We start from the raw sequence: 20,809 nt of genomic DNA, 5'->3' as shown, positions 1-20,809 counted from the left end.
CAAGTGGAATTTCACAATAACTTCACTGCAGTGTTAATGTAAGCCTTACTTGTGACTAATAAATTAACTTTAACTTTTTCCTCTTTACTTAAGGTGTCCATGGTGAGAGACATTCGTGAGCGTGAGATTCGCATTTACACAGATGCAGGTAGAATTTGTCGGCCACTTTTGATTGTAGAAAAGCAGAAGCTACTGTTGAAGAAGAGGCACATTGATCAATTGAAAGAACGAGAGTACAACAATTACAGGTATATCAAGAAAAACAGCAATCCTATAATCGCACAGTTAACACGCTTTATGTTACTGCTTGCCAACCTCTCTCAAAATGAATTTGAGTATGTAGAATAACATTGTCCTGTTAGGCTAAATGTATTCTAAGTCCATTTTCATGCTCCACATGAACCTCTCTTCATCCTAACCCCATCAACATATCCTGCTCCTCTCTCTCTCTCGCATGTACTTATCTAGTTTACCCTTAATTGTCTCTATTATTTGCCTCAACTAGTCAATATCCTACAAAGTTTCACCTTCTAACCATCCTTTGGGCAAATAGATTTATCCTGAATTGCTTAATGCATTTATTAATGACAATCTTATATTTATGACTGCTCGTCATAAATATAACTATGACTGTTTGGACTTATCCAAAAGTAGCAACATCTTCAAAAATTGGCCAGAATAAATGAACTGTGGATCGTGAAATATTAGCGTTTCCAGTATTTACCTCCTGTCAAGTGGAGAGGGAAGCCTCTCCTTCTGCCCCTTGTTTGGGGGCAGTTCCCTGGGTCACAGCTGATCTCTGGCAACTTTGCCAAGCTGCTATTCTAAACATATGAACCTATTAGCTAATTAACCAAATTGGACCATCACTGCTAAGTGACGAAACCTGAATAGACTGCTGTAGCGAGCAACATCAGCAAGTCTGCCCATGGATCTACTCACTCAAGAGGAGCCAAGTTGCTGCTGGACACGACTTGATCCCCTCCAAGCTACAGTGGTGAATATTAATTGTATCATCTGCTTGCTGTTGGCAATCCAGTTGACAACAATGATGTTAGCAGTGCTACTGACCTGAAATTGCTGCTTACATTAAGCATATTCCTCCGTGGAATCTAACACGTCTCTGTAACTGGAAGCCTATAGCTACTGTTAGGGAGCAGAACACAGTGAGTGAAGAAAAAGAAATACTGGGCACTGCAACTCTCATGAGCCTCCCCATTTGTAGAAGTTTCCTGTGGTTAATGGAGCAATTGTACTTGCTGTCATTCTGCATATGGTTAAATGCTTATTTTTATACCGTGGAAAACCTGTGAAAGAATTGCTGCATGATCATAAGTATTTGACAGATTTATAAACTAATATTGTATTGAGAGCACATTAAGTCCCAACTTTTTCCTTCCATATAGTTGGCAGGATCTTGTGGCTAGTGGCGTGGTGGAGTACATTGATACACTGGAAGAGGAGACTGTAATGCTAGCCATGACTCCAGATGACTTGCAGGAAAAAGGAGTTGCATACTGTTCAACATATACTCATTGTGAGATTCACCCATCAATGATTCTTGGTGTTTGTGCATCAATTATTCCATTTCCTGATCATAATCAGGTGGGTAAGACCAGAAAAGAATTGTGTGAGATGAGTTTGTGGAGGTAAACTGCTGAAAGATGTAACAAGTATCACCTGTATTGTTTTGGGGGAGGGAAAGATGTACTCATTTCTGAGTTCGCAGTTGGAACAAAGAACACCAGAATTGTTGCGAGCAGAAATTCATTGAGCTCTTTTCAGAGCTAATCCTAGTTTTAAGTTGTTTATTTCACCTCCCATTTGTATCTGGAATCCCTTTTTATGGTCTGGTTCACTCACCTTTCCTGGTAATTCATTCCACAACTCCATAGACCTTTGGGTAACTGACCTCTTCCCTGACTCTCCCTCCCTATACAAACTTGCTCATTTTGAAGTGATTTCTTCTGGCACTTGAAAACTTCATCATGATTTGATGATTGCATTGTTACCCACTATTTGAACCGCCTCTGTGAATGGGATTTTACCTACCTACCTATCCTAGGTATTGTATTTTACGTACTAAAGTTGATAGGTCACCACATTCCATTTCAAGATGCGTCATAAACCTTGATGTCTTCCATTATGAGATTTTTCATTTTGGCAGCGATCCATTTGGCACCTGCAGCATCCACGGTGACCGTGGATAACATTGTGATGAGTATTTCCAATGTTAAGTTCTATTTGGTATTGGTTGTCAGTGCATTAGTCTGTATGATAGACTGCTGGTATGGATCTGTCAGCATTTGCACACCTAGGCCACTGGATGGCACTGAAGTAATGTCCAAACCTCATGCTCAAAGGTCATGCCTGTGTATATATCATTTTCTTTGAATTGAAAAAAATGTTGTGTAACCTCTGAAATTATAACTTTTTTAAACTCTTAAATTAGGTCCTCCTGAATCAGAAAGTGTCATAACTGTTACCCAATGTTGTACACGCTGTCTGCCCCAGGCCTAGCATTCTGGCTCAGTCTGCCCTACCTGTCTGATTTCACTTATTGGTTGTAAGAATGTGTGACCCTCTCAGTCCTCCCCTGGATCAGCTTCCATTACGTAATCACTCAGACTGAATATAAAACCCTTCTGAGCCCTGATACATATCCATCTCTATCTCTGTGCTGTTACCTGCACTGGGAATGCTTATGCAGCAATCCAAATCCCCATGTTCAAATTTTGTCAGCAAACCACCACTCCCCAACGATTTGTTTTGTGTCCAAACTCCCCACTGCGTCTAAGTTAACTTGCTACCATCTGCAATTAAAATTATTTTCTGTTTCCTGCTCTCCTTCCCTCTACATTCTCTCCTTCCCACCTCTCCAAAGGTTTACATGTTTGGCTTGCACTCGGCTAATGTTGAAACAGGAAGAGAGGCATTCTGTTTACACCTAACAGCTTTTGGGTATTATTACTCCGCTGATTGCATTTTCAATTTTGTTGTGAGCTTGTACCGATTTTTTTTTTTAAAAAGTGATTTCTGAGCATTATAAAGACAGGAATGATTTGTGTTGAAGGTGGATTTATGAAAGCCTATGATCTCATTCCTTTCATTCCTCTAGTCTCCCAGAAATACGTATCAATCTGCTATGGGTAAACAAGCTATGGGAGTTTATATTACGAACTTTCATGTGCGCATGGACACCCTAGCACATGTGCTGTACTACCCACAAAAACCACTTGTTACAACCCGTTCTATGGAGTATTTGCGATTCAGAGAGCTACCAGCCGGTGAGTGACCAGTTAATTAAACAAGCTAAATGTCAGGCACTTGCAGAACCTCAGCCTGTCTCCATATACTTGGTGGAATTATTGTAATTATGTTGTCACACTGGAGGAGTAATCTTTAGCATACTGGATGGAAGGAAGATATATTAATTACCACGCATTAGAGACAAATCTCTTACTTAACATATACTGCCTTCAATTCAAAACTACTGAATGCTATCTTCGTTGTTTATCCCAAGTTGAGGTTATTTATGGAATGTGAGTAGATTATTAGCTGTAAACAACATCTTTGTGCTGGAGTAGGTTTGAGATTTTCTTTCCTTGCATTAAACCTTGTAATGCATTTGAGCCTCACTAAGAAGCCTGGGAATCTAATATCAACCGCTTGAAGTGGAAAAGCTGCTTTGGTTTTCATGGATGGTGGTGAACTGTTAAACGTGGTCTGATCTTAGCACTTTGAGGATTTCTTTTGTTAAATAGTTGATTGTTAATGAATATAAGGTAGAATTTGATTTAAACCCAGTGTGTCAATGATTATAAATCAACCTGAATTGCCCTTGTTTCACTTAAATTAAGTTTACCTCAATTTAAAAGTTATCTTGGTGTAAACAAAGATTGTAGATTTTGAAGGAGATATGCTGAATCTATTTTAATTGTATTGTGTGTTTTAGGTATAAACTCTATTGTAGCAATTGCTTCATACACTGGTTACAATCAAGAAGATTCTGTCATCATGAATCGTTCTGCAGTAGACAGGGGCTATTTCAGGTATGTGTAAATTGTCCTAGAAATGGTTCAATTGCCTTTTGACTTTTGGTGTATGTCTATTTTCATGAATATATTTATTTGTGTGTGTTAGGTCTGTGTTTTACCGCTCGTACAAAGAACAAGAATCAAAGAAAGGTTTTGACCAAGAGGAAGTATTTGAGAGGCCTTCTCGGGAAACTTGCCAGGGTGAGCCAGAATTCTGTTCTGCTTTCCCAGTTTAGATCTGAATTTTAAAATGTTGCATGTTGATAATTTAATGTTTGGGCTTGACTTACAGTGAGACAGCAATTCCACCGAGATATCTTCACGTTTAAATATTTTTCATATGACTTTTGTGTGTCGAGTCTCCTTTCCCTATTGTACATAAGGATTAGTGATGGGATTACATATCCACATTGCTGTTAAATGCTTGGTAGTTGGTTCTGTTAGTTGCAGCTATGGTTCAGCTATTCTGCTGTTACTGTTGTACTTGTTTTTTTTCTGCTGGGCCAGTATTGCTGGACATTTACACCCTGTCACACTAGTGAGTCATTTATATACCTTGGTCTTTTAGAACCTATACATTTGTGTGAAAAATAGTTTGGGGAGTAGGCTTGCACTTGGAAGAGCTGAATGCTTGTTTATGTTCTGTGACTTGCTGACTCTCCCAAATCCTAGAGATACAAAATTTATCCTGCTAACAGGTTCTATCAGGCATCAATGTCAAAATAATTAATACTTGTGATTTATTCTCTCTCTTTGTTAATTTTCCCCAATTCTATTTGAAATGCTAAATTAAAATGTAACATGTATATTGCTGAAAAAATAGATTTTTTTGTCAAAGTTTTTTGTCTTGTGCTGATCAGGACGTTTTTCTAAAATACAAATCTAAGGGAGACAACAAAGTCATGCTGTATGAGAAGAGTGCTGATTGGTTGACAAGTGGATTTTGATTAGCACAGGCATTGCCATAGAAAATGCCCCAGTTGATAGTGATTGATAGTTAACTGCCAAGCATTGTTGAAATTTAAACCAGGCAGCTTGACTCTGATCAGGGCATTTTTCCTGAGGAATGAACCAGCAGATAGCTGTCACTTAGTTTGCTTAGCTGAAACGGTGCAATGTGTGGACCTGTTCTTCCGTCTGCAAAGATCAGGGCCCTGTGCATTAATATATGTAACTTCCAGTACACTCAAATACACTGCACTGTGAGCCCAACTGACCATCTTAAATTGGTTGTCAGCGTAATTCTTAACACACAGGATTATTTTGCAAATGGTGTCCAATCGTGGAATTGGATGTAATGTTGGACACACTTTTGAGTTTTGCAGGCATGAGCTGGTTAGTTATGGTTTGTACCTTGCCCGTTGTGACATGCATTTTATAATTTTTCCAGCTAATATATTGACCGTATATTTTGATAATATATGTCAAGGACAGTAGTGGGAACTTGTGCATGGAGTCAGTAGAGATAGGCAAGGTGATGAATGAATACTTTTCTTCAGTGTTCACCAAGGAGAGGGGCCATGTTTTTGAGGAAGAGAAGGTGTTACAGGCTAATAGGCTGGAGGAAATAGATGTTCGGAGGGAGGATGTCCTGGCAGTTTTGAATAAACTGAAGGTCGATAAGTCCCCTGGGCCTGATGAAATATATCCTAGGATTTACGACCATTTAGAAAGATGCGGATTAATCCGGGATAGTCAGCACGGATTCGTGAAGGGCAAGTCGTGCCTCACAAATTTGATTGAATTTTTTGAGGAGGTAACTAAGTGTGTTGATGAAGGTAGGGCAGTTGATGTCATATACCTGGATTTTAGTAAGGCGTTTGATAAGGTCCCCCATGGTCGGCTTATGATGAAAGTAAGGAGGTGTGGGATAGAGGGAAAGTTGGCCGATTGGATAGGTAACTGGCTATCTGATCGAAGACAGAGGGTGGTGGTGGATGGAAAATTTTCGGACTGGAGGCAGGTTGCTAGCGGAGTGCCACAGGGATCAGTGCTTGGTCCTCTGCTCTTTGTGATTTTTATTAATGACTTGGAGGAGGGGGCTGAAGGGTGGATCAGTAAATTTGCTGATGACACCAAGATTGGTGGAGTAGTGGATGAGGTGGAGGGCTGTTGTAGGCTGCAAAGAGACATAGATAGGATGCAAAGCTGGGCTGAAAAATGGCAAATGGAGTTTAACCCTGATAAATGTGAGGTGATTCATTTTGGTAGGACAAATTTAAATGTGGATTACAGGATCAAAGGTAGGGTTCTGAAGACTGTGGAGGAACAGAGAGATCTTGGGGTCCATATCCACAGATCTCTGAAGGTTGCCACTCAAGTGGATAGAGCTGTGAAGAAGGTCTATAGTGTGTTAGCTTTTATTCATGATATGGAGATGTCAGCGTTGGACTGGGGTAAACACAGTAAGAAGTTTAACAACACCAGGTTAAAGTCCAACAGGTTTATTTGGTAGCAAAAGCCACACCTTTTGTGGCTTTTGCTACCAAATAAACCTGTTGGACTTTAACCTGGTGTTGTTAAACTTCTTACTTAGCTTTTATTAACAGGGGGTTGGAGTTTAAGAGCCGTGGGGTTATGCTGCAACTGTACAGGACCTTGGTGAGACCACATTTGGAATACTGTGTGCAGTTCTGGTCACCTCACTATAAAAAGGATGTGGAAGCGCTGGAAAGAGTGCAGAGGAGATTTACCAGGATGCTGCCTGGTTGGGAGGGTAGGTCTTATGAGGAAAGGTTGAGGGAGCTAGGGCTGTTCTCTGGAGCGGAGGAGGCTGAGGGGAGACTTAATAGAGGTTTATAAAATGATGAAGGGGATAGATAGAGTGAATGTTCAAAGACTATTTCCTCGGGTGGATGGAGCTATTACAAGGGGGCATAACTATAGGGTTCATGGTGGGAGATATAGGAAGGATATCAGAGGTAGGTTCTTTACGCAGAGAGTGGTTGGGGTGTGGAATGGACTGCCTGCAGTGATAGTAGAGTCAGACACTTTTTAGGAACATTTAAGCGGTTATTGGATAGGCACATGGAGCACACCAGGATGATAGGGAGTGGGATAGCTTGATCTTGATTTCAGATAAAGCTCGGCACAACATTGTGGGCCGAAGGGCCTGTTCTGTGCTGTACTGTTCTATGTTCTATAAGTGGGGATAAACAGGAACATCTAGAAATAACTTTTGTATCGTTTTTTTTAAAAAAAACAAAGTACTCAAACAAATTCACTGAAAATGTTCAATTGTTCAGGGTTCTGCATCCATTTTTAAAAGCTTAGTTTGTCAGAAATCAGTCCCACGTGGGACAAAACTTGCATCTTACATGGAGCTTCTGACTGAATGAAAATGTAAAGTAATAGTGCTTGGTCCAAAACTGAACCCAGTCTGATGTTTTATTTATTTGGTGTAATTTACTCAGGAAAGACTGTAGCAGAGACAAAAGTCAAATGCTGTGCTATTCTGTTTATTTGAGAAACTATACCTGACCAGTTTGTCCAACTGGTCAAGACATAGATACGACTGATAAAAATTCAGTATGACAATTGTTTCTCTCCCAATGATGCGTCATTTAATCCTGGTGTTTTGTAGGTATGAGACATGCTATTTATGAGAAGCTAGATGAAGATGGGCTAATAGCGCCTGGTGTGCGTGTGTCTGGAGATGATGTAATCATTGGTAAAACAGTAACACTGCCAGAAAACGAAGATGAACTTGAGAGCACAAATCGACGTTACACAAAGAGAGACTGCAGCACTTTCCTACGGACTAGTGAGACTGGTATTGTGGATCAGGTCATGGTGACGCTAAACCAAGAAGGATACAAATTTTGCAAAATTAGGGTAAGACATAACTTGTTCCTTTTTTGATTTTTGTTTTCTTTATTGAAACATTGGCTGGATGAAATGTGGAATGAAATTTCACACAGATGTCCACAATACTTCCATATTGTAACCTTATTCTGCTGAGGCTTTTCCAGTAGTTTATTCTCTGTTGAGTTGGCATTATTGTCAATGTTACATCCAAGACTCGGGATAGCAATCACTGCACTGTCTTTGTTACTCTTGGTCCAAGTCAGGAGGCCAAAGGGGCTTATTTGATGAGAATGAAATAGCCCACGGTATTAATCAGAAATAGCAGTCTTTAACTTTCCAAAGCATGCAAAATAGCCACTGTAGATTAAAAAAGATACAAAACCTTAGCTTGCCTCGGTTCTGCACACTTACCTCCAAGTCAGAAGGCCTAGTGCCACTCCACACCGAGACTGCAGCAGTTCCAAAAAGCCACCTCATCACCATCTTCTCAAGGTAGTTAGGGATGGGCAATAAATGCTGACTTATCCAGCGACGCCCACGTCCCATAAATGAATTTTTGAAAATGAAATTGAGTGCATAATCTAGAACAGAAAGGCTATCTAATCTGAAGGAATCGCAGCAGAAACATAAATGTTACCAACCTTTCCTAGAAATGGAAGAAAGTTGCTCCACCTATTTGGAAAAAATATTGCATCACAGAATTTAAATGCTCATACTGTATGTATGTGTTTATATGTGTGCATGTACATAAAAAGATATCTTATACACTATCCTAACAACTTGTTATGTTCTCACCAACTCTTGGGAGGATGTAACCCCAACCAGGAGCATGTAACCCAAACCAGGAGTTAGTGCTAGCAAAATGTGACACCTGTTTGGAGGACCAAAACAATGGATCAGGTCGCAAGCTCCACCTCCTCCAAGACTGGGCCCTGCCTCAGCACCATTAGGATGCGCAAGCAAGAATCATTGCAACTACCTGACATTTATTTCTTCTTTAGTTTAGTGCCTTCTTTGGGTTTTAAAGCCACATGCCCTTTTTACGCAGGTACGATCTGTCCGAATTCCACAAATTGGAGACAAATTTGCCAGTCGTCATGGCCAGAAGGGTACGTGTGGTATCCAGTACAGACAAGAGGTATGAAATTTGTGTTGTATGGATTCAGGTTTAAAAGAAAATTGATTTGAGATGCAGGAACAGAACCAAATTGAAATACTGCAGAAGCTGGCGATAGTGAAATAAGAGTGAAAAGTGCTAAAAACTCTCAAGTCTCGGAGCATCTGTGGAGAGAGGGACTTCCTAACCCACTGAGCTTCTGAATCAGCTTTTCCTTTTATTCCCCAATTTAAATTTTTAAAATGGCTGCCATACACGCTTGTCACTTCTTTGACATGTGCACAGCCTGTATTTTTAATACACTGTATGTCAATTCCACTGTGTCCATTTGGTTTGATTGGAACTGTAACAAAAATTGTGCCATTTTTGCCTTTTAACATAACATAAAGAACACAACACAAAAGAGTTTCTTCACAGTTGGGTATGTGGAAAGCAGATATTGAGCTAGAAAGAGCTGATGAATTTTGAGGAAGTTCTAAAGGGGCGGCACGTTGGCACAGTGGCTAGCACTGCTGCCTCACAGTGGCTAGCACTGCTGCCTCACAGTGCCAGGGACCCAGGTTCGATTCCCGGTTTGGGTCACTGTCTGTACAGAGTTTGCACGTTCTCCCTGCGTCAATGTGGGTTTCTTCCGGGTGCTCCGGTTTCCTCCCACAGTCTGAAAGACGTGCTGGTTAGGTGCATTGGCCATGCTAAATTCTCTCTGTGTACCCGAACAGGCACCGGAGTGTGGCGGCTAAGGGATTTTCATTCCCGTGTTAATGTAAGCCTACTTGTGACACTGATAAATAAACTTTTAAAAAAAACTTTAAAAGCCGGGTGGGGGGGGGTGCGGGGAGAAAGATTGAAGAGTTTAGGGATTATATTTCAACGTTGATTGAAAGCACAGCTACCAACAGTGGAGTGGGACGGCAGGGGCAATGACAGCAATGCATACACGAGGTCTGCGTCAAAGGAGCATATGTAGGCTGTGACTATTGGACTGGATGAGATTTGGAGGTGTAGACGGGTGAGGCTGAATAGGCTTAAAACTGGACAAGGATTTAAAATGTATGTTTGCCAAGGCAGCTTAAGTTAGCAAAGCCCAGGGTAATGGGTAAGTGGAATAGGCCAAAATACCGATCTACATTTGTTTCTAACTTCTTGACTTTTCTTGCTTTATGTGCTTGCTCTTTTCTAGGATATGCCATTCACGTGTGAAGGTATCACCCCAGATATTATAATCAATCCACATGCCATTCCATCTCGAATGACGGTTGGTCACTTGATTGAGTGTCTGCAAGGGAAGGTATGTTTTAAAAGTGTAAGGATTTCATTGTTGTGCAGAGTTGGTGTCCACATTCTCATTCAAGTTTTTTTTCAGGTGTCTGCAAATAAAGGTGAAATTGGTGATGCTACACCTTTTAACGATGCAGTTAATGTACAGAAGATTTCTAACCTGTTATCAGACTATGGATACCACCTCCGAGGCAATGAGGTAACTTCTTTTCCTTAGACAACTCGTACAACCTGGCGCAACCTTTTAATAGCAGCTGTAGAATAATATCATGCAGCATCTGAGGCCATTGTTCACACAAGGGTGAGCATTGTGCAACATATTTACTGTATCTTATTCTTTCAGCTAGACACAAGTTAGTACCACAGGATGCACTCCTCTTTGGGGAACAGATGCCTGGATCATCTAAGTTGGTTTTATCATCCAATTTATGATTGGGAGTAAATATTGCTCATATTTGGTCTGACATACTGTCTTGCACCATCCATTTTGGATTGGGTAAACATATACCAACTTATAATCAGCATAGGGAAATGGTACAATGCTTCATGTACATTATAGGCCATTGGGTAGTGGAGATGGCAAGTGGGGGAGATCTGAAGACGGTTCAAAGGGATTTGTTATAGACTGAGTGAATTTCTTGTCAAATCATCAAAATTGTTGCCATGACGAGCAATATATAAATTTCTAAATGTATGCAGATAGTTAGTAAATTAAATGGTTATCAGAAGTTCCAAAGGCAGTTCAGATGTGTCACAGTTATTCAGCTGTATTGTTGATTTTCATATTATAGGAACATAGCACTGCGAAGCAAGAGTAGACCATTTGGCCCTTCGAGCCTGCTCTACCATTCGATAAGATTATGGCAGCTCTGATTGTGGTCTGAACTTCACCGTCATGTTTCCCACTATAAACCTTGCCTCCCTTGATTATCAGCCTTGAATAAATTCAGTCTCTTGGTTTCTGGGAAGAGAATTACATAGAATTATCACCCTCTGAGAGAAAGGAATTCTCCTAATCTCTGCCTTAAAAGAGAGACATCTTATTTTTAAACTGCTCCTAGTTCTAGTTGCTCACAAGTGGAAACATCCTCCTGGTAACCACGGTATCAACTCTCCTCAGGATCCTGTGTTTTAATAAGATCATCGCCTCTCATACTCAAAAACAGTGGAGTTTGCACATTCTCCTCGTGTCTGCGTGGGTTTCCTCCGGGTGCTCCGGTTTCCTCCCACAGTTCAAAGATGTGCGGGTTAGGTTGATTGGCCATGCTAAAATTGCCCCTTAGTGTCCTGAGATGGGTAGATTCGAGGGATTAGCGGGTAAATATGTAGGGATATGGGGATAGGGCCTGGGTGGGATTGTGGTCGGTGCAGACTCGATGGGCCAAATGGCCTCTTTCTGCACTGTAGGGTTTCTATGATTCTATGATGTAGGTACAGTAACTGATTAGGAAAGCAAAATTAATGTCATTGTTTATTGCAAGGGGGATGGAATATAAAAGTGGAGATGTTTTTGCTACAGTTGTATAGTACTGTGTACAGTTTTGGGTTTCCTTATTTAAGAAAGGAGTGGTTAGCACTGCTGCCTCATAGTGCCAGGGATGCGGGTTCAATTCCAGGCTTGGGTCACTGTCTGTGTGGAGTTCGCATATTCTGTACGTGGGTTTCCGCTGGGTTCTCCGGTTTCCGCTCACAGACCGAAAGATATGCTGGTTAGGTGCATTGGTCATGCTAAATTTTCCCTCAGTGTACTGGAGTGTGGTGACTAGGGGATTTTTACAGTAACTTCATTGCAGTGTTAATGTAAACTTACTTGTGACTAATAAATAAACTTATCTAATTGCATGAGAAATAATTCAGAGAAGATTCATTCGACTGATTCTTGGGATGAGGGGGTTATTCTATGAGAAAAGTTTGGACACATTGGGCCTAGATACATTGGAATTTAGAAGAATAAGAGGTGATCTTATCGGAACAGTAAGATCCTGAGATGACTTGACAGAGTGGATGCTGAAAGGACATTCCCCCTGGTGGGAGAAACTGGAATGAGGGTACACACTTTAAAAACAAGGCTCTCCCATTTAAGACAGATATGAAAAGAATTTGTTTTCTGAGGTTTGTGAGTCCGTTGAATTCTTCCCCAGAGAACAGTGGCGACAGAGTCATTGAAGGTTTTAAAGGCTGCGTTAGATAGGTTCTTGATTGACAAGGGAGTCAAAGGGTATAAGGGGTAGGAAGAACAGTGGAGTTGAGGCCACAATCAAATCCGCCAAGATCTTGCTGAATGGCAGAGCAGGTTCACGGTGCCGAATTACCTACTTCTGCATCTAATTTATATGTTCTTGTGTATGCTCTTGACAACTTACTTTCTGACCTATTTCAGTGTCATTGGTAAATTTAACTACTATAATTTAGTCCCTTCATCCAAGTCAAAGATATAGGAGGTGATTCTCCCAGCCCACTGTGCTACTTTGGGGTCACAGGGCTGGCCAGCGATCAGGAGGCACTGAGGCACTCACGCTAGGACACTGCAGTGCACAGAGTGTGGGAGATTCACTTTGAAACTCCCGCTGAAAAATTCAGCTTGATTTACTCAAATTTTCACGTGAATTCGACACTTTTTTTGGGGGGAGAATTGCCCCCATAGATTGTAAATACTTGAAGCCCCAGCCTTGATCCCTGTGACAGTTGAGATTGAACCCTATAATTGATATAAATGGGTGATAGTAATTTAGGATTAGGCTGTTTAGATAGCTAACAAGTCAAGAGCAAGAGTTAGCCAGTTTATTGAATAACTTAAAAGTTTATATGCTGTAAGTTAGCAATGTTTCAAAACTTGGACAGTCTAGCCTTATTAACCTGCCCTGTTTTTGCATTTCTCTTTGAACTGTCTTCAGATCTCCTCCACTGCCACTCCTCAGTCGCCTGTAATGCACACTGTTATACTGTTTCACTTCCCATTTCTTAAATCACATCCACATAGAGTTTAGCATAAAGACTGCAACTTCCTTACTTTCTAGTGCTGTAATAGAAATATTCAGTAGATAACTCCAGTTGTAGAGCTGGTTCTGGCACAAGCCCAAAGATCTAGACAGCGGCCTCCTATGCTGTAATTTATGTTACAGTACAGGAGGTTGAAGAGCCAGATCCAAACAAGAGGAGTGGCCAAGGAACTTCAGGAATGTGTCTGTCTGGGACACTGGATAACAGATTGAAGCAACTTTCTGTGGAACAGGAAAAGGGGATTATAAATGCTAACCATGTGCTATTTTTATTACTGAGGGTTAAGTTGTTTGCACAGTCCAATCAGCTTATCACTAACATTTTGTATGCGCAGATAATGATTGCTAATGTTATGCGTGGAAGGGTATGGTCTTGAAAAAAGAATGATCCTCCATTTTCCGTTGAGCATAAATACAGTAGTTACAGTTGTTTGTTTACATGACAAAATCCCATAACTAACCTATCCCTCTCCTATGTAGGTGCTATATAATGGGTTTACAGGGCGTAAACTTACATCGCAGATCTTCATTGGTCCTACTTACTACCAGCGTCTGAAACACATGGTAGATGATAAAATTCATTCCCGTGCTCGAGGACCTGTTCAGATCCTGAACAGGCAGCCCATGGAGGGTAGATCTCGGTAAGATGAATCTTGACATATGTTTTACTGTGTTTTTGCAGTTATAATGCTTTGGAACTGCTGACTTTGAGCAAGATTCCAGTTTTGGCGAGAGGCCATTTACAACTCTATTTGTGACTTTCCAAGTCCATTTAGTTGCAGTTTATACTTGTTGCTTGAACTATTCAATTTCTGTTTCTAAAAAAAATATATATTTCCACAGTAATGGTGTGTGACTAACCTAATATGTTCAAACTTTTAAAAACTTCCTTCATGGGGTATCAGCATTGCTGGTCAGTCCAGTCTTTATTGCCCATCCCTCATTGCCATTGACAAGATGATGGTGAATCTTGAACTGCTATGTCTGAGTGCTGAAGGTACTTCCACAGTGCTGTTACATAGGATGCTCCGGGATTTTGACCATGGTGATGAAGAAATTGCAGTATATTTAAGAGTCAGGATGGTGTGTGACTTCGAATGGAACTTGCAGTTGTTGGTATGTCCTTGGTGGATTTGGGAGGCAACTGGCTTAAGCCTTGCTGGGTTATGGTGGGGTGGCACATGATTAGTACTACTATCTCTCAGCGCCAGGGACCCAGATTCAATTCCTGGCTTGGGTCACTGTCTGTGTGGAGTTTGCATATTCTCCCAGTGTCTATGTGGGTTTCTTCCGGGTGCTCCGGTTTCCTCCCACAATCCAAAGACGTGCTGGTTAGGTGGATTGCAAAATTGCCCCTTTGTGTCAGGGGGGACTAGCTAGGGTAAATGCATGAAGTTATGGGGATGGGGCCTGGGTGGGATTGTGGTCGGTGTGGATTCAATGGGCTGAATGGCCTCCTTCTGCACTGTAGGGTTTTATGATTCTATACCTACTGGATGGTACGCTCTGCAGCAGTGTTACAGTGGAGAGAGTGATTGTTTAAGCAGGTCGAGGGGCACTGTTCAAGTTCAGACTCAGCTATAGTGTTTTCACCAGAGGCCGATGTACATAATTTGAACCTGGAGTGAGGTCGTGTTGGGAAATCATTAAATTAAGAGGTAACCTGTCTTAATTTATGGATTGTTTTTTTCCCCCACCCTTTTGCTCTCCATAATATGAGTTGGTTTTTATTTCAGTGATGGTGGTCTACGTTTTGGGGAAATGGAACGAGATTGTCAGATTGCTCACGGTGCAGCCCAGTTTTTGAGAGAGAGGTTATTTGAGGTTTCCGATCCCTATCAGGTGCATGTATGCAATCTCTGTGGACTCATGGCGATTGCCAACACCAGGACACACACTTACGAATGCAGAGGATGTCGTAACAAAACTCAGGTACGTATCAAACTTTCAGAATCTGTTCTCCTGACGTTTAGTCAAATTTAAAGATATTAGCATTCTGTAATTTCAAAGAAATTGTGATGGTTGTATCAGGTGACGAGCATGATCTCCCAATATATATGTTAGATGGACGTACAAACCCACATTCTGCATGCTCTATATCAGGCGACTACATTTGGGATATTTTAGGAATGTCCAGTTCTCTACTTCTGTTTGCATGTTGTACATTAACCGTGTGCTTACTCAGTATCGCCAAAGTACCACATACAGCTTGTCCAGGGTTCTTCCAACCATACAGAAGGCTGAGCTTTTGCTTTTTGTATTCAAATTATTACATTGTTTTACTTGTGACCAAAGGATAAGTGAATGAATAACCCAATTTATGTTAACTTTCATTTTGTTGACCAAAGCTGCTGTGTGCTTCCCTCCTTAAACAGACCTTGTTGTATAAATTATAATTCTGAAAAAGAATCAAGTTACCTTAAGTTTCTGTACTCTAGCTTTTCATTCTGTAGCAGGGACTCTTAAATTAATGTTCATTTTATTCTATTGCTTTAAAAGGTTAGTGGAATTGTATGGCATGAAAATATAGAAATGCACTGTTCCATGTTTAGTGTTAGAAAAGATTAGTTAGCATCAGAGACTGGTTAGCTTTATTATCTTTCCCCTACCCTGAGTAATCGTCCCGTCTGACTCCATACATCGTTCAGCCCTTATTTTCAGTCTCCTCATCAGTATCTATCTAAAATATACTGATGCAGCACCTATTTCTACTGTACTGTCTGAACTGGAACAGTGATTTAGGCACTTTCATCTGTGGGACTGGAATCCATCTAAACTGATGCAATCAAAGTCTCCTCTATCTGTTGCCAGTGAATCCTGTATCAAATAAGTTTGGATAGTTTGTATTGGGCATAAACTGTAAAAAAAAAATAAACTGGCTTCATTTAGCTCTTTGAGGGGATAATGGATGGCTTTTGTGAAATATGAGAATTTGATCAATGAATCCTAGATCGGATTGTCACGGACTCCTTGAATCTGGAGAGACCTCTCGAGCTTAGAAAAGGGAATAGATAGTTTGGATTTAACTTCTTTATGTAGAGGGCAATGAAGTTTGTGGATGGAGAGCTTGGGAAGGCTGTTGAGGCAATTAAGTGGAAGAAGTAGCTAAATATAAGGAAAGTGAATTAGCATCCGTGACTGGTCAGATGTGAATGGCAAAGATGCACGTGGCAAAGTACTGAAATATTATAGTATTATATCTGACTGGTAAAATTATTTGTAGCAGACTGTGCATCCGGTGTTAGAAAAACATGACATACCAATGTTTTAAATCTTGCAAATTGAAAAAGTTTGTAAAATTGACATGCACAAGTTAGAAAAGGGGCTTTTACCATAGCTATGCAAATAGTCTAAGAGATATTTATATTTAAAAAGCCTCAATTGAGTTTTACACAAGTTTAGCTTAAACCAATGGCTCTGATTTCTCCAAAGTAACTGGGAAGACATTTGGAGAAGTTACTCAAAGCCATGGACAGTAATTTTAAGCAGTGTGTGTAAATGACAGTAAATAGCCATAAACCTTAGTGTGTTAACAGTGTTGTGGCAAGTATGAGAATAAAGATGGAAGTTTATTTTATGAAATTGCTTATCTTTTATTCTTCATTAACTTTCAGATTTCGTTGGTACGGATGCCCTATGCCTGCAAACTTCTCTTCCAGGAGTTAATGTCAATGAGTATTGCGCCACGAATGTTGATTTCATAGCGGACTGTAAATGATCAGCTTTTCTCAGATATGCCAAGCATATGGCAAAACATTGAAATAGTATAATATGTGACTGGCAAAACAATTTGCAGCAGAGTGCACAAAGTTGTATATGAGAGTGTGATGGTATTGCTTATTCAAATACCAGGTCTTTAGTCACACTTGTTCATGTGTTTACTGTTCACACTGGTGGCTTGATCAGTGCTTTTATCTTTGCCAGCATTGTAAGTAGATTTTGTTGTGAAAACAAAAAATAAAATTTTGTATTTTAAGCTTTGTATAAATTTTATTCCATAACTTTATATACAGTTTATATCTTGATAATGGAGAGAATGATTTATACTTCTCTGCCCTTATATTTGACTTACAAAAATCTTATATTTGACTTACACCAGCAGAGTAAAGTGAAGGATAGAGCAACAATCATAATTAAAAGTTACTATATGCTGGGGGAAAAGATCCCTAGAAATCTCAATTTGTTATGCACTGAAAAAAACACTACACAAACAGTCTGCACTTATTCCTTAGTTCCCTGTCAGTAAATGAGTTCCAAGCTGAGCTAGTGGTTGGCCATTGGTTCATTCCATTGAATATTTGTTCATACTTCCTCTTTCACTGTAAAACAAAACACCAAATTTATTAGAAAGGAATACCCAGTTTTACTGTATGGAGAGCCCTGTCCCGTTAGTAGATTTTTCACGCACTTATTTCAGCTTTTCCATGTGCATCCTTATAATCTATTGACTTTAGCTTTCTTATGTACTATAATATAGCTCCATATTCCAGTCTTAAACCCAAGTCTTAAGTCTCCTGTAATAATCTACACTTTGTCTGCTAAATGCATTGATTTCCAGGGATTTCACGACGACAAACCAACCTATCGATGTTTTCAAGGAAATGTGTCCAGGAAACAAGTCACCATTCTCATCAATGTTTAAGGATAGATAAAGTCAACAACAGCATCAGAATGAACACCAGCATCAGTGGATTAACATAAGATGCTTGAAGAACAGAATTATGGAAAAGTTCTGCACATAAAATTTTCTTCATATACTTTTTCAAATACAATTGGGTCTCAGTCTCCCCTGGCAAAAAGTGCCCACTACTCTATGATCCTGGAGAACAAAAAACCTTTTTGGATTCTTTTCTCCATTACCATCTTTCTGCTTCATACCCAGTGCTCTGCCCACCTCTACCCTCACTCCCACTACAAATGCAAGGAACTCCAGAATGACTGGTTGTTCAGATTGACACCATCTGCTTTGCTGCTTCCTCCTGCTCGACAAACTAAATTTTCCCCATCCAACCTAGTGCTAATCGCAGGTTCTTCTTGAGTTCATTCTCCCCTTGTGTCCTTTCTGAGCTCCCCTTGTCCACAAAACCCACCTCCTGCTGCTTCGTCCCCATTCCTCTGCTAAATTGCTGACCACACACAACCTCCCTGCCCTGTACTGACATTGTAAATATTTTCCTTTCTTGCTCCCCACATCTTTTTAAAAAGGTTGTCATCACCTTTTCCTCAAAATAACCCCCATCACTGACAACTCTGTCCTTACAAACTACTGATTTGTTGCCAACCTTCCTTTCCTCCCTCATTCAACATGTTGCCTCCAAAATCTGTACCTATCAATCCTGCAACTGAACAGCACGGTAGCGCAGTGGTTAGCAGAGCTGCCTCACAGCACCAGGGACCCGGGTTCGATTCCCGGCTTGGGCCACTATCTGTGTGGAGTTTGCACATTCTCCCGTGTCTGCGTGGGTTTCCTCCAGGTGCTCAGGTTTCCTCCCATATTCTGAAAGATGTGCTGGTTAGATGCATTGACCCGAATAGGTGCTGGACTGTGGCGACTAGGGGAATTTCACAGTAACTTCATTGCAGTGTTAATGTAAGCCTTACTTGTGACTAATAAATAAACTTTATCTTTAGATTTCCATTTCAGCTATAGTACTAATATTCTGTGGTTGTGACCGTGGTGCATTTTCTCTCATCCTCTTAAGATCACTGCAGCCTTTGACATGGTCAGTCACTCCAAAATTGTTTCTTTCTTATTCAGCTCAGTAGCCCTGCTCTCATTTGATTCCATTCTTATCTTGTCAAATCATGGATAGACAATCTCTAGCAAAGGCTTATTCTTCCTGTGAGACCAACCCCATCATGATTACATGCTTCCCCATGGTAACATCAACTGCAGATACTGACTCTGCCTCCATATGTACACTGAAGACAACCAGTATTCCATCTCTTTCTCAACCCCTCCACTGCTTCTGTCAAGTTGCATAGTTGAAGTCTTAAATGAACCACAGTTTTCTCGAGAATTGGGAAGACTGAAACAATAGTCTTGCACCAGATTAGTGAGTGGGCCACATGAATGGCCCGCTTTCATCTTAAATGAGCCACAAGATTGAAATTGGGCTTGTTCACTAACTATGACTTCCATGAATAAGATTTAATACATGCTGAATATTTCACAACTGGTTATAGAAAATGCTTAATCATTTGTACATTAACAGAACTATCAACTTCAAATGGTAAAAATGAAAGTAATAGAACATAGAAAAACTACAGCACAAACAGGCCCTTCGGCCCACAAGTTGTGCCGAACACATCCCTACCTTCTAGACCTACCTATAACCCTCCATCCTATTAAGCTCCATGTACTCATCCAGGAGTCTCTTAAAAGACCTTATTGAGTTCGCCTCCACCACCACTGACGGCAGCCGATTCCACTCGCCCACCACCCTCTGTGTGAAAAACTTACCCCTAACATCTCCCCTGTACCTACCCCCCAGCACCTTAAACCTGTGTCCTCTCGTAGCAGACATTTCCACCCTGGGAAAAAGCCTCAGAGTCCACCCGATCTATGCCTCTCAACATCTTATACACCTCTATTAGGTCTCCTCTCATCTTTCGTCTCTCCAAGGAGAAAAGACCGAGCTCCCTCAGCCTATCCTCATAAGGCATGCCACTCAATCCAGGCAACATCCTTGTAAATCTCCTCTGCACCCTTTCAATCTTTTCCACATCCTTCCTATAGTGAGGCGACCAGAACTGAGCACAGTACTCCAAGTGGGGTCTGACGAGGGTCTGACCCCACTTGGAGCATTTGGGCACAGAGGGAGTGCAGTCAATGTTATGTGAAATCAGCATGCACCTCACTTCACTAGCCCTTTATCTGCATCAGTTCCATTATACTGGTGCGAAGAAAAACTTTGCATACAGGAATCAGCAAAATGTGGCAACTTTGCACATGGGCAACGCTGTACAAAATGGGCAACGCTCGGAATCCTGAAGGACCACATGTGGCCCTGCCTCTCAGGTTGCCCACCCCAATCTTGTGCCCTTGCTGCAAACTCTGAACCCTTGCCAATGATTGCATCCTCCCTAACCACTGTTTCAGGCTTTTTCACCTGTTTGAAATCTCCGCATCCTGTTCAATCCTCTGACTCCATCATATTGCTTCCCGCCTCTGTCCACATCCGCTGCATTCCCCTACTGTACTGAAACTCTAATTCATGCTTTGGTTGCTGCCAGACTTGAATATTCCAATTCTCTCTTGACTGGCTTCCTACATAATATTAACTTCAGCTCAATGCAAAACCCTGCTGCCTGAATTGCATCTTGTAACCATCTTATGACCTGTAAAGGCTTCAGAACTCTTATTAAAATTCTCATGCTAAAATCTGTTTGTGGCCTTCTCCCCCCCCTATCTCTAACCTCTTACTTGATAACTGTTTGACCAACCTTTTAATCAGTTCCAGTATTTGACTTGGTACTCATTTTTGTCTCAAGAGTTTGGAGAAGGATTTTTCTATACTAAAGTCGCTACTTAAATGCAAGCTGTTGCATTCCCCATCTCCTTTACTCCC

At 40.9% G+C, this 20,809-nt stretch overlaps 2 protein-coding genes across 2 annotated transcripts in view; one reads left to right on the top strand and one right to left on the bottom strand.

Annotated features, from left to right (window-relative positions):
* Window positions 1–17,214, top strand: part of polr2b (RNA polymerase II subunit B) — a 38,956-nt gene extending 21,742 nt beyond the window's left edge. The window contains exons 14-25 of the mRNA XM_078210056.1: window positions 94–248; window positions 1,407–1,605; window positions 3,119–3,287; window positions 3,956–4,052; window positions 4,144–4,238; window positions 7,621–7,871; window positions 8,893–8,982; window positions 10,142–10,249; window positions 10,325–10,438; window positions 13,719–13,879; window positions 14,975–15,170; window positions 16,853–17,214. Of these exons, the coding sequence (XP_078066182.1) occupies window positions 94–248; window positions 1,407–1,605; window positions 3,119–3,287; window positions 3,956–4,052; window positions 4,144–4,238; window positions 7,621–7,871; window positions 8,893–8,982; window positions 10,142–10,249; window positions 10,325–10,438; window positions 13,719–13,879; window positions 14,975–15,170; window positions 16,853–16,942 (1,725 nt within the window). The 3' untranslated portion in view covers window positions 16,943–17,214. The remainder of the gene's footprint in view (window positions 1–93; window positions 249–1,406; window positions 1,606–3,118; window positions 3,288–3,955; window positions 4,053–4,143; window positions 4,239–7,620; window positions 7,872–8,892; window positions 8,983–10,141; window positions 10,250–10,324; window positions 10,439–13,718; window positions 13,880–14,974; window positions 15,171–16,852) is intronic.
* Window positions 17,215–17,217: 3 nt separating this feature from the next.
* Window positions 17,218–20,809, bottom strand: part of LOC144491883 (insulin-like growth factor-binding protein 7) — a 32,640-nt gene continuing 29,048 nt past the window's right edge. Inside the window, exon 5 of the mRNA XM_078210176.1 lies at window positions 17,218–17,557. Coding sequence (XP_078066302.1) covers window positions 17,541–17,557 — 17 coding nt within the window. The 3' untranslated portion in view covers window positions 17,218–17,540. The remainder of the gene's footprint in view (window positions 17,558–20,809) is intronic.

Source organism: Mustelus asterias, chromosome 1, assembly GCF_964213995.1.
Source record: "Mustelus asterias chromosome 1, sMusAst1.hap1.1, whole genome shotgun sequence".
NCBI classification, from domain to species: domain Eukaryota; kingdom Metazoa; phylum Chordata; class Chondrichthyes; order Carcharhiniformes; family Triakidae; genus Mustelus; species Mustelus asterias.
Note: the sequence above shows the minus strand (reverse complement) of the source record. Positions and strands in the feature narration are given on the sequence as shown.